Source organism: Orcinus orca, chromosome 16, assembly GCF_937001465.1.
Source record: "Orcinus orca chromosome 16, mOrcOrc1.1, whole genome shotgun sequence".
Lineage (NCBI taxonomy): Eukaryota > Metazoa > Chordata > Mammalia > Artiodactyla > Delphinidae > Orcinus > Orcinus orca.
Genome location: NC_064574.1, coordinates 40492105 through 40506723, shown reverse-complemented (window position 1 = coordinate 40506723; position 14619 = coordinate 40492105). Strand labels below are relative to the sequence as shown.

The 14619-nt window shown below is 36.6% G+C and overlaps 1 protein-coding gene across 17 annotated transcripts in view; it reads left to right on the top strand.

Moving 5' to 3' along the window:
* TASP1 (taspase 1) overlaps window positions 1–14619 on the top strand; it is a 278035-nt gene that overhangs the window by 67150 nt on the left and 196266 nt on the right. For all 17 annotated transcript variants that reach the window (XR_004486854.2, XM_033440337.2, XM_033440332.2 and 14 more), the window contains one exon: window positions 9605–9711. Coding sequence is in view for 16 of the 17 variants with exons in the window: in XM_033440337.2 (XP_033296228.1) it covers window positions 9605–9711 (107 nt within the window). In the remaining variant the exon portion in view is untranslated. The remainder of the gene's footprint in view (window positions 1–9604; window positions 9712–14619) is intronic.

Genomic DNA, 14619 nt, shown 5'->3' with positions numbered 1-14619 from the left:
ATTATTTAGATTAAAAAAATTTAAATACCATCTTATACTCAGCCATTTGTTTAATCCTCAGTAGAAATAAAATGGTATGTTGGTGCTGGTTAATGATAATGTTTTATACTTGATTACCTTTTGGGGGGCATAATTTGTAGGTTTTTATTCCCCTTCAGCTTTTAGAATGTCTTTCTAAGGTTTATTCTAAGTTTATTACACATTTTCACATGTACTTACATATTTCATTCCTATATGTAGATTTGAATTTCTTTCTGGCATCTTTTCCTTCAGCCTGGAATGCTACATATTTTCTGGTAATGTGGTAGATGTAGTGGTGAAAACTTTTCTCAGCTTTCATTATCTGAAAAACATCCTTATTTTGCTTTTACTTTGAAAAGACATTTTTGTTGGATATAGACTTCTAGGTTGGCAGGTTTTTTCCTTTTAGCACTTTTTTTCTTTTTTTTTTACTGTGGTAAAATATTCATAACATAAAATTTACCGTTTTAACAATTTTTTTTTTTTTTTTTCGGTACGCGGGCCTCTCACTGTTGTGGCCTCTCCCGTTGCGGAGCACAGGCTCCGGACGTGCAGTCTCAGCAATGACTCACGGGCCCAGCCGCTCCGCGGCATGTGGGATCTTCCCGGACCGGGGCATGAACCTGTGTCACCTGCATCGGCAGGCGGACTCTCAACCACTGCCCCACCAGGGAAGCCCCCATTTAAACAATTTTTAAGTGTATAATTCAGTGGTACTAAATACATTCATAGTGTTGATTAACCATCGCCACCATCCATTTCTATTTTTTCCTCAGCCCAAACAAACTCTGTACCCATTAAACAGTGATTACCCATCCCCCTCTTCCTGTCCCTGGTAACCTTTATTCTGCTTTCTTTGTCTATGAATTTGCCTGTTCTAGGTCCCTCCTCTAAGTGGAATCATGTAATATTTGTCATTTGTATTATTTCGCTTAGCATGTTTTCATCTATGTTGTAGCATGTATCAGAATTTCCTTCTTATAGCTGAATAATATTCCATTGTATCCTTTTAGCACTTTTAAAGATGTTATTCCATTATATTTTGGATTCCATTGTTTCTGCTAGGAAGTTAGACATGATCATTATTGCTTCCTTGTGTGTAATGTGTCTTCTTTTTTCTCTGACTGTTTTAAAAAATTGTTCTATTTGTTTTCACCTAGGTATGGTTTCCTTTGTGCTAGTTTTATTGTGCGTGTTGAATCTGAGGGTTCAGTTTTTAATCAAATTAGGAAAACTATTGGACTCTCTGCTTCATGCTCTCCCTCATCTGTTTCTAGGACTTCAATTTCACTTATATTAAAACATTTGATACTGTCATGTGTTCCTGAGGCTCTGATTTTTTTCAGTCTTCGTTCTCGGTGCTTTCTGTATTAGTCAGGACTCTCCATAGAGACAGAACCAATAAGATACCTATCTATCTATCATCTGTCTATCTAAAGAGATATTATAAAGAATTGGCAATCATGGAGGCTGACAAGCAATTATGGAGGCTGACAAGTCCCAAGATATGCAGGGTCAGTCAGCAAGCTGGAGACCAGGAGAGCCAATGGGGTAGTTTCAATCCAAGTTCAAAGGCCTGAAAACTGGGAGGGTCAATTGTATAGTTCCAGTGTGAAGGCTGGCAGGCTTGAGACCCAGGAACAGCTAATGTTTCAGATCAAGTATGAAGGCAGGAAAAAGTTGATGTTCTAGTTGAAAGGCAGTCAGGCAAGAGGAATTTTCTCTTACTGTGGGAGAGTCTGCATATTTGTTGTATTAAGGCCTTGAGCTGATTGGATGAGGTCCATTTACAAAGGGAGGGCAATCTGCTTTACTCCGTCTATCAATTTAAATGTAAATCTCAACCTTATCAAACATACCCTCACAGACATACCTAGAATAAAGCTTGACCAATATCTGGGCACTCTCTGGCCCAGACAAGTTGTCAAATAAAATTAACCATCACACTTCTATTTGTTTGATTTCTGTTGAATTGGTCTTTGAGTTTATTGATCTTTCCTCCTGCAGTATCTAATTTGATATTAATCTGATGTTATGATTTAAAAAATATAAAATATTATGTTTTCAGTTTTAAAGTTTCCGTTAAAAAAACAGCCTTCATCTTTGTCTTGAAATTTCCCATGTCTTCACCCATTATATCCATTGTTGGCATATTTATCATTGTTATTTTGAAATCTTTGACTGCTAATTCTAAAATCTAGGTAATCTGTGGGTCAGTTTCTATTGATAGATTTTTTTTTTTCTTGACCTTGGTCACACTTTCCTGTTTAGTTGCATGTCTCAATTTTTTTAAAAAAAAATTACACCTTGTGACTATGATTTGTTATCATACTTTGAATGATGTTGAGTTTGTTCTAACATGTAATTAAATTATTTGCAGTTCACCTTGATATTGTCACAGCCTGGTTTTTGGCTTTGTTAAAGTGAGTCTATTTCAGTTTTTTTCTTAATCCTAGAGTTGTCTCTTAGTACTAGTTTGTGGTCTTTATTCCTGAGATATGGCCTTTCTGGGGTTTCAGTGGAAAGTCTCAAACTTGAAATTTTGTCTCTTCTACAGTGGGTATTTACTAAAACATCTGTTCACTTTTCAGCTGTTATTTTCCTCCGTGGACTTTACGGAATCTTGCATCCTGTATGAACAGTCAAGGACTCATTCAGGATTTGAGGGGACTTTTACATAGATTTTTTGGCTTCTTTTTTTGTGGATTTCTCCTTTCCAGGATTCCTCCCTTACTTTCCAGTGGCTTCAGTAGCCCCAGACTCCTTCATCTCAGGCCAATAAGACTGTAGTTTTCTACCTGAGCTCTATTTTCTGTGTATCTCACAGAGTGGGGAGTGCCTCATGGTGAAAGCTGTTTGAATTTGGATCTCACCCAGTATGTTTCTTTTCTTTCAGTGGTTGAATCCTCTCCTATTTCTGCCAGCTTTTCATCACTTGCCTTCAAATAGGCATTTTTTTTTTTTTTTTTAGTTTAAAACTTCTGCCCAGAAGTTTTTGGTTGGTTTAGTTTAAAACCAATAATAAAACTTATTATTGGTCTGTAGGTTAGTCTCATATAAGCTATTCTTTCATTACCAGGAGCTGGAACTGATGTTTTGTAAATGTGTACTATTAACAAATATAATAATAAAAATAATATAAATTAATAAATGTATCTAACCATTGTATTTATTACTTTTTAATTGTGTGGCAGAGGAATAAGTTATCTTCTTAAATATTGAAGCATTTTACATAAACCTGGTCTTCCTTTTTACTTCCATTCCCAATCCCAGACTCCTGCTCAGTCTGATAACCACAGTTACTTGTTTGATTTGCTTCTCTCTGTTCCAACAGAAATGTTGGAATATATAGTATTCCAACGTATATAGTTAGAAAAGAATATATAGTTTTCTGTTTTAAGTAGATAAATGGTATCATACTGTAGTATCTTTAGTAAGTTTGTAGATAAGTAGTATTATAACATGGCTTTTTAAAATATTTTTTGTAATGCAGCAAGATGTATTTTGAAATCTGTCCATGTTGATATATATAGATGAATTAATTTTTAAACTGTTGAATAGCATTTTACCATATTTATTTAGCTGTTTCTTTATTGATAGGCATTCAGGTTGATTCTAGATTTTGCCATTAACATTGATAATTCCATGAATATTCTTGTACACATCACTTAATATATACGTGTTCTATTGGGGTAGATAGTTGGAAGTAGAATTGCTGACTCACAGAGGATGTGCATTTACTGTTTTGCTGGCTATTGCCAGATTCCTAAGAGGTTTGCTGTCTACTTTTGAGAAGTCTGTCTTTGTATAGTTGGTACCATTGATGAACACATAGTAGCTCAGAGCACAGACTTTAGAGGCCTTTATGTGACCAGGGGCAAGTTACCTCCAAGACACTTTTCTCATGGAGACGTTGTGATTCCTTGAGGTAATGTATCAAGAATTCTTACTCCAATTTTGGGGGCATAGAAACACTCAGATGTTGACTATTAATATCATTCTCACTGTCATTAATATGTTGGATGTGAAAATGATCTTGGTGATGTGATTTCATCAGAATTTAATAGGCTTAGCTCTTTAGCACTGACTAATAAGATGATTTTAGTGATTGATCGTATCTGGAGTTAGGTGTAACCAGTAGAGCAGTGGTTTTCTACTTTGGCTGCACATTAGAGTCACTGGGGAGCTTTGAAAAATTCAGAAGCCCTGGCTGCACTCAAAATCAATGAAAACAGCAACTCTGTAGATGGGACCCAGGCATCTGTAGTTTTTAAAGTTTTGTAGGTAATTTCAATGCGCATTCAGTTTTCAGAATGTCTGAGATGGAATGTGTACATTCTTTTGAATTCTTCCAGAAAATCATTAAAGTTGAAATTGAAAGTAATTTTGTTTTCCTTTGGTAAAGGACAACCTTAAATAGTTTGTGCTACAAAGTTGCTACCATCTATTCCTTAATTTTCAGCTGTTTTATGCTTTGATTGGACCTGGGATACATCTTTAAATTAAGTAAAGAGTAGATTAAGGATGTTATTTTATTCTTTCAATTTATGGGCATGATTCCACCACAAGGAATCCTATTTTCTTCTTTTCTGTTGGCTAGATTGTGTTCTTACAGTTTTTCTGCCTTTGTGTAAGGTACTTTGAAAGACAACATGATATTAAACATACTTTGTAATTGTAGAGTTTTATCATAACTGGTATATGATATATCAACACTTAATTTCATATGGCTAGTTAATATGGCCAGTTATGCTGTTTCAAATTTTTTATTTTGAAGTACTTATAAATTCACATGCAATCCTAAGAAATACAACAGAGAGATTCCATGTACCCTTTGCCCAGTTTCCATCAATGGGAACATCTTGCCAAACTACAGTACAATATCACATTCAGGATAGTATTGACAGTCAAGATACACAACACTTTTATCACCACAGGGATATCTCATGTTGCCCTTTTATAGTCTCACCTACTCACCTCCAACCTTCACCCCTTCCTTGACACCTGGCAGTTGCTAATCTATTCTCCGTTTGTATAATTTTGTCATTTCAAAAATGTTATATAAATGGTATCATATAGGATATGAGTTTTTGGGAATTGGCTTTTTTATCACGTAGTATAATTCTCTTGAGATTCATCCAGGTGGTTGTTCTTATCAATAGCTTGTACCATCTTATTGCGAAACAGTGGATGTACCACTGTTTGTTTAATCATTTATCCATTGAAAGGCATCTGGGTTATTTCCAGTTTGGGGCTATAATAAATAATGCTGCTATAAATAAATATACATGTACTTTTTTTTTTTTTTTTTTTGTGTTACGCGGGCCTCTCACTGTTGCGGCCTCTGCCGTTGCGGAGCACAGGCTCTGGACACACAGGCTCAGCAGCCATGGCTCACTGGCCCAGCCGTTCCGCGGCATGTGGGATCTTCCCGGACCGGGGCACGAACCCGTGTCCCCTACATTGGCAGGCGGACTCTCAACCACTGCGCCACCAGGGAAGCCCTACATGTACATTTTTAAAAATTTCGGTAAAATACACAATGTAAAATTTACCATCTTAAACATTTTTAATGGTACATTTCAGTAGCTTTAAGTATATTTACATTGTATAACTATGACTACCATCCATCTGCAAAATCCTTTTCATCTTGAGAAACTGAAACTCTGTGCTCATTAAACACTAACTCCTTGTTTCCTTCCACCTGGCCCTTGGCAACCACCATTCCTAGTTCTGTCCCTATGAATTTGACTACTCTAGGTACCTCTTATAAGTGGAATCACACATTTTTTCTTTCTTTCCTGACAGGCCTGTTTCACTTAGCATGATGTCCTCAAGGTTCAACCATGTTGTAGCATGCGTCAGAATTTCTTTTTAAGGCTGAATAATATTCCATTGTATGTATATATCACATTTTGTTTATCCATTTATATATTGAATGGTTTGAAGCAACTTGAGTTGTTTGCAACTTTTGGTTATTACGCATAATGCTGCTATGAACACAGGTGTACAAATATCTGTTTCAATTCTTTTGGGTACCCAGAAGTGAAATTGCTGGATTATATGGTAATTCTGTTTTTAATTTTTTGAAGAACCAGTGTACTCTTTTCCATTACAGCTACACCATTTTAAATTCCCAGTAATAGTGCACAAAGGTTCCAATTTCTCCACAACCTCATCAACACTTGTTATTTTGTTTTTTGTTTGGTAATAGCCATCCTAATGGGTATGAGGTGGTATCTTGTGATTTCAGTTTTCATTTCTTAATGATTATGCTGTCGAGTATCTTTTCATGTGCGTTTTGGCCATTTGTATATCTCCTTAAATGTCTGTCTTCAAAAAGGGAGACAAGGACTAACTAGCCTTTTAAATTCCCTGGAGGTCATCTGGAGGGAGAGGCACTGCAACAATGGCTGTCTGCCTCTGAGTCTGTACCTCTGTGACCAGAACCAGCAATCAGAGCACAGATTCTGGTATTTGGAGGAGAGGGTCTTTATTGCCCACCCTGACTCTCACAAGCTATGTGCAAGCTGCTCTAGGAGCGTATGCCCAGCTGCCTGCCACAGGGTTGGGGATAGGGTGTGGGGAGGCTACTGTGCGAAGAGCTGAAGTTGACCCAAATTAACCACAGTTTACAATGAAGCTTTCCCCTGGAAACCTTCCTCTTTAATAGACTCCAGAGTTGTATAATACTTAACATTAGACAGATTCTATCAGGCCAGTTGTTGTCTAGGTGGGGAGACAGATTCCTGGTGCTTCTTACTCTGCCATCTTCCCTCTAGCTCCAGCTTATTAATTTTATATCAGACTGTTCTGATTCAAGGTTATTAATCCTATCTATAACTATTTGCATATACTTTAAAATTTAAAAAGATGCCATTTATCATTTACCTTTGCATATGATGTCTTTTGCCTTGTAGACATTGTAAATTTTACATGGTTTTATCAATGAACCATCCTTTTGATGGATTCTGGCTTTGATAACATTCAATGTAAAATATTCTACTTTAATGTTAAAACGAGTAAAAATAAAAAATAAAATCTCTCTCAGAAAAGACTGATATAAAAAGACTGGTATTTATGCCTACTGTGTGATGGCTTAATCTTTTTGGACTTCTTTTTTTAGATTTTATATGTTTAAATCATTAATACTTATAAGGTTTCAGATTTGTGTGTAGTGTGGGGTAGGAATTTAATTTGTGTTTTTTTCCCCAAATAGGTAATGTATTGTGCCAAGAAAGTTTACTGAATAACATATAGATTTCCCAGTGGTATGAAAAAGCAGTGTTATTCTCAAATTCTATTAGGGATATACATGAGTTTGTTTCCAAACTTGTTGGTCAGTTCCATTACTTTTTTTTGTCCATTACTACACTATTGTTCTTAGACTTTGTCTTGAGGGCAACTCTGGTTCCTTTTCCACTTAATTTTCCTAACATATTTGTTTTTCCTTATTTAAAATTTTCTTGATTAATCTTAAAGGTAATATGTTAGAGTATCTTTGTTATTTTCCCACTGTTATTTTGATTAATTTACATCAATGTGGGGGAAATAAATATGCACTTAAAAACACTGTGACACTTTATTGTTTTACTGCAATTTTCATTTAGATTTGCCTGCACATATATTCTTTTCTTTGCACTTAATTCCCCACCCTTCTCCCTACCTGTTTTTTTTTTTTTTGTCTTTGAGCTTTCACTTTGTATTATTTTGCCTGTTACGGAAGAACACCCTTTAATGTTTTTCATTAGTACAGGTCTTGCTGGTGATGAATTTGCTCATTCTTGTTCACCTGAAACTATTTTTATTTCACCTTCATTTTTGAAGGTTAATTTTACTGGATATAATGTTCTGGGTGAGCAGATATTTCCTTTCAGTGCATTGAAGATAACCACCTTGTCTAAATGCACTTCGTATTGGGGTAGAGGGTAGGGGTAGACTTGCTTGTTTCTAGCTCAGCCTTCCTGTGGGGATGTTGGCCCTTTCAATCCCTAGCTTGCTGTGGGAAGTGTCTCCTATGAAACTCCCACCTTTAATGGGCTCTGGGTTTGACTTATGCCTCTCCTTGATGCCACGGAATCAAATTCAAGTGCGCAAGTGTTGGCAGATGCTCACAGTGCAATAATAATAGCTTTAGTCTTCAGTTTACCCCCAGAAAAGCTCGATACTTTTTATAAGGTTTTTAATGCTTTTAAGGTGGTGTTTTTCATATTTTATCTAACATTTTTGATAATATTTGGTGGGAGAATTGCTCTTAAGAATTTAGTCTGCCATTATCAGAAAACTTTGGTAATCTTTTCAGTGTTATATTCCAGTTTGTAATTTCTCTTGTCAGCTGAATCTAATTGTTTAAATCTGTATATCAAGTCTTAAAATTCCAGTTATTGTATTTTTTATTTTTAGAAGTTCTATTTGGTTCTTCTTCAAGTCTGCCTGGGAATTTTATCATCTTTTCTTCCTTAGTTATATTTTCAATATCTTTTTTTTATGTCTGTGAGCATAAACATGTTTTATATTCTATATATGATTACACTAGTATCTGAGGTCTTTGCCGGTTGGATTATACTTTCTGATGTTTGGCTGACTTTTGTTTTTTCATTCTTGGTGATTTATTTCTCATTCGTTTTATGAACTGTTTTTTTAACTATGGGCTCATATTAATTGGAACATGGGAATTCTTTGAGGTCTGGGTGAGCTAAGGTGGGTTTTTCCAGGGAGTATTTGCATTTGCGTTTAATGGGTTTTTGAAGCATTACCTCACCGAGATCATTTTTGGTTTTTTGTGTTTTTCAGGCCACATAGGTAATACGAATTCTCCTAATTCTGTCTGAACTTAAAAATTTTTTTTATACTTTAATGTTATATAGATATGTATTTTGTTCTTATAATTTTAATTGTTCTTCAAGAGCAGCGCCCCGTCCTCACCCCATCTTGTGCGCGCATGCGCACACACATGCGCGTACACACACCCACACATGCGTGTACACACACCCACACATGCGTGTACACCCCCCCACCCCCACCCCACCCCCCCCAACACCCACACCCACACACACCCACAAAACAGAACTCCCCTTCCCAAACCAGCCAAGTGTAACAGGACTTTCCTTGTCTTACGTTTATAGCCAAGGCGGTGACTTACAAGTTTCCTGATTCTTTGCATATTGCGGCATTTTCTAGTTTTCCCTTTCATTGGGCGTACCACCCTTTGGGGTTCCCCCTTTTTATGTGGATGATCTCCAATACGTTTTCTCCTGCTGCATTGTCCCAAGTCTCAGCTCTTGTCTCTTATGCACAGAGACCTTCAAAACCAGAGCGGGCCATGGCATGCATTAGCAGACACTCCTGGAGAACATCTACCTTCAGAACTCACTTGTCTCTCTGGATTTGACCTTTTTCTTAATTTTTTTACTTTAGGTTATTTTTCTTATTCCCTCCCACCTCAGTGTACACTGAAAAGACTTTATAAAACCCTTTATCCAACATTCTTAAGGATTTTGTCCTGAGGAGGCTCTTCAGGATCTCTCATCGGCCCCATTGCCCTAATATTTTTCAAATGTTATTTTTAATGTTTCTTTTATAGGATTCAGTTTAGCTGCATTTAAAAGAAACAAGAGGAAACTAGAGCTGGCAGAAAGGGTGGAAACAGATTTCATTCAACTAAAGAAAAGAAGACAATCAAGTGAAAAGGTCAGGAGGTGTTTGAAATATTAATAATGAATGTATCATAATGATATACTTAGTCTGCATTTAGATATATAAGCCTCAGAATAGTACAACCCAGTAGAAATATAATGCATGCCACATATGTACTTTTTAAGTTTTCCAGTAGCTGCATTTAAAAAAATTAAAAGAAACAGGTGAAGTTAATTTTAAGACTTATTTAAAACAGTGAATCTAAAATATCGCTTCAAAAATGTGATCAGTGAAAAAATATTACTAGTGATCTAGTCTATTTTCTTTTTTTTTTTGTATTAAGTCTTCAAAAAGCAGTGTGTATTTTACACTTACAGCACGTCTCAATTATGACATTAACTTTTCATTGGAAATATGGTCTGTATCTATATATCATAAAGTTAACAGTTGAAAAAGTAGGCTTACATAACAAGTTACATAACAAACATACTTAAGACTTCCCAGAAATTGAGTTGAAACTCTGTTTTAAAATTAAAGTTTATTAAAATGTAATAACATTAAAAATTTAGCTTCTCATTTGTCCTCACCACAGTTTAAGTGCTCAGTTAGCTCCATGTGGCTCCTGGCTGCTGTTTTGGTCCTTGCAACTCTGGATGAACATGGCTGTTTAGGGGATAGAGTGTTATAAGGAAATGTATATATTGGATTCATGTAGGGTTTTTTGTACATTCTAATGACATGTCTCTGTTTCTTGTTCTTATATTTTCTTTGTTTGCATTTCATGCATTTGTGTGCCCTCATGAGCCTGCGTGTGGCATTTCTTAGGTGTTTTGGGGGATAGAAAAATTAAAAACCATAACATTCATGCTCAAACTATGGCTTAGAGGTCCGTTAGCACACAGTTCATGATGGAGTTCTCATGTCACATCGTCATTTGATATAACTTGGCATCTCGTTAATATTCTTCATTGATTAGTCCCATAATTGCTTATGTACTGGCTAATGCTTTCCGTCATAGCTATATGTGGTTCATTCACATATGAATGCATACTAAATCTTCTCTCATGGTGATAGATATTTTTCCAGTATGTTGCCACATGGGACAATTAATCAAACATTTTGGTCCAAACCTTTTCATTTTTCTGCCAGAGAAGAGTAGAAATTTAGGAGGCAAATGAACAAATGAGTAGGTAGACCTTGGTGAAAGTGCCTAGTAGTGTGGTTCTGTTTCTTCGGTTTTTGCATCCCATGTGATGTCTGAGTAAGCAAATTTAGGACTTCTGTTCTTTTAAAAAAAACTGATAAAATTTGCATATAGTGAGCAATTTAATAAATATATATATATAGCCATGTAACCCATATACCTATCAAGATGTAGAACATATCTGGTTCTTTTGTACTTCCTTTCAGCCATTCTCTACCCTTCATAGGTGACCACTGCTCTGAGTTTTATCACCATAGATGTTTTGTGTTGCTCTTGAACTTTATATAATTGGAATCTTACAGAATGTACTCTTTTCTATTTGCTTTCCTTCACAAAGCGTTTTTGAGACAGTGGGTCACAGGTTTATTCTTTTTTATTACTGAATAATATTCCCATTTACTGTAAGTTGTTTATCCATTCTCCTACTGATGGACATTTGGTTCATTTCTAGGCTTGTACTTTATGAATAAAGCTGTTATGAACATTCTTATACAGGTCTTTTTTTCAGGGACATCAGTTTAGGGTTTTTATGCATAGAAATATCAGTTGACCTTATAGAGAATATCTTCAGCTGGTCTTACTTAGAAGATTCACTTTTTTATTCAGAAAATATTTATTAAGCAGCTACTCTTGGTGCTGAGCTGGGTAGTAAGAAAACGGTGGTGAACAGGATGGAGGTAATTCTTGCTCTAATGAAATTTTACATTTTAGTGTCTAGAGACGGAAACATATAAACATACAATCAAGTAAGATAATTACCATGTTTGATAACTGATATAAAGGAAAAAAAAAAGCACAAGGTGATATGATACAAAGTAACTTGGATATGAGAGATGGAGGGGAGACTCAAAAGAGGACTCCTTTAGTTAGGATGATACCTTGCTAGTTAGAGACCTTTCTGAGGGTGTAACATTTGAGGCGACATCTGAAAAATATGAAGTGAGTTTTATGAGAAGTCAGTGGAATAGTGTTCCAGGCAAAATGAACTGCATGTGCAGTGGCCCTGGTGGGGACTTGGCATATCGGAGGAATGGAGAAGAGGGGCATTGTGCCTAAAGCATGGTGGGCAAGAGGAGGATGGTATGATCTGAAGCTGGAGAGGTAGGTAGATGCCGGCTCCTTGAGGAGTTTCCACTTTTGTTTCATGAATAATGAGTTATTGTAAAAGCAGAGAAGCAACACTGCCTTATTCATATTTTACAGAGTTCTTTCTGGCTGCTACGTGGTGAATAGGGGAAGGCAAAAACAGAAGTGAGGAGATTAGTTACAAAGTTATTACAGTTGGGAGATGGTGCCACATGGACTGTGGATGTTAGGGATGGAGATGGAGAGAAGTGAATATATCCAGGATATATTATAAGGGCTCCTAGAAAGACAGGAATTACTGATGCCTTATAGAGAGGGGATTTAAAAGTTTTAGTTTTTAGTCATAGTGTATTGCCATTTACTAAGGTGGTGCAGGGAGCTGGAGAAAGTATGGCATCAAGGTGATGGAGGTGGGAAATGGAAATCAAGAACTTTCTTAGTTCATGTTCCCTTAATGAACTCAGATTAACCAATGCTTTTCATTTTCACAATAACACATATTATCTGATGCCAAGGCACCCTGAACACTCAAGGTAACAGACCACTTTTAGTGTGCTATGTTCCTCTACTCCTTTCAGTTGAATTTTGTGCCACCAAGAGCTTCATTATGCTCATTGTTTTTATCATTTTATCCTTTATCATAATTCATTGTCTCTCATAAACTGATGAATATTGAGTTTAAAAAGAGAATTGTCTGCTTGAAAACTGAAAGAGTTGTTTGTTTGAAAACTAACTTGAAAAAGCAGAGTGGGTCTATAAAAAGTTGCTGTAGAATTAAGCATGGGCAAACCAGCTGTAAAAGATTGAGAAAAATCGGAAAAATCTAGAAGCTTTGTGCATTCAGAGTATGTTGTTAGTGTATTTATATTCTTGTTCTATTTTTAGATAAAATAAAACTTGAAATCATAGGACAGTCCAGGGTGTTATAGGAAGATGATATGGAACATTTGTACATGGGCTCACATTCAGAGAAAGTCTTATATGAAAAGATTGGCTAGTGAATGAATGAATTGGTTTTGTGTTTTAAATAAAAAGGAAATATTTACAATATGTGTCCTACTTTATGATTCTGTACTTCACCCAGAGAATATTCAATTTTTGAAAAATTTAAACAACCACTCATCAACCTGGTTAAGAGGATTTGCAATAAAAAGCTGGATGTGGCAGCAGGGAAGATTAACTGTGGAGTTGGTTTTATGCATCTGAAGCTTAGGGGTAGGTCAGGGGGGACATTCCCATTTGGCAATCATTGGCATCAAAAGGAATATGAATCCACGTGTCCTGATGAGCTCGCTTAGTAGGAGTGAGTGAAGATAGAGGTCTGAAAACTGAACCCTGGGCCAGGCCAACATGTCTACATTGGGAGGAGGAGAAACCAGCGAAACAGAAAGATGGAGCAGCCAGTGGGGCAGAGGGGCCATCAGGAGAGTGTCTGGGAAGCAGAGAGGAGCATTCAAAGTTAGGCGTCACCTGGGTCAAGTGCTGCTGACAAAACAGTTGGGAGGACAGAGGACTGGCCACTGGACTCGGCACCTGGAGACTTTGGACCTGGATGAGGACAGTTTCCATGACGTGGTGGATTGTAGAGCAGGTGGAGTGGGTCCATCAGAGAGAACAGGTTGGAGATAATTCTTTTGAGAAGTTTTGCTGTGGAGTGGGGAGAGAGAGGTGGGGAGATAGGGTCAAGACACCGTACCACGGTTACCTTCTGTGAATTCACTGAGTAATTTCACCTAGGAAGGCTCAGTTTCCTTATCTTTAACTGAAAATAGTGATAATTCTGCTCCCGTAGCAGGGCTGTTAGGAGGAACAGATGTGTTAATGGATGTTTAAGTGTTTGGTGACTGTCACTGACTGAGACACCATTGTTTTTGCCTTTGCCATTGTTTGCCTTCATCTCAGCCAAAAAAGAAGGGAAACTGCTACTCTGGGTGCTACTCTGGGTGGAATCTTGTAATGGAGAAAGGAAGGGTGGTAATGGCGGTCACTAGTAGTGGGTGGAGAGGTGGAATTCAGGCATGATTCAAATGGAGTATTTTAGACCCCTGAAATGACAGGAAAATATTTTTAATATTCAGAATATATGAACTTTAATGTGTACAAAGCACTGTGTTTGACTAGGACCCAGCTTCTGCCTTTAGGGAAGGATGTGGGCCACAGGCTTTGTTTTGCAGATGTTTGCTGTATAACCTTGGCAAAGGTAATAAAAACGCTCCGAGAAAGAAAAGACCACCAGATAACGAGCCAATGGCGCAGAAAATTATAATTTTTGAGAGGAAGCGTAGCAATTTTTTAGAGATGTGACAGGAAAGGACAAATAGCTGTTTTCTAAATCAACCTGTATTTAGTTTATTTCTCCCTGTCCTGTGTGTATAGTTTCAGCATAGTTTTGGTTAGCCAGCATTGACTAAAGCCTGGAACTACTGTGTGTTGTGGCTACATAAAAGAAGCTGTGAGTTGGGTATATAAATATAATAAAAAGAATAGAGTTTTTGGTAACTTTCCTAATGTTCACTTTTTTGTTACTCAGTGTTGAAGGAGATAAATATTGTCTTGAAAGGATTATACAGTAGAATAAATATTTTAAAGCCTGAAAATAAAGTAAATAAATTGAGCAATTTTTGTTGCATTGATATTTCTCGTTTTTCTTAAAAAAGTAATTGATTGTCCAG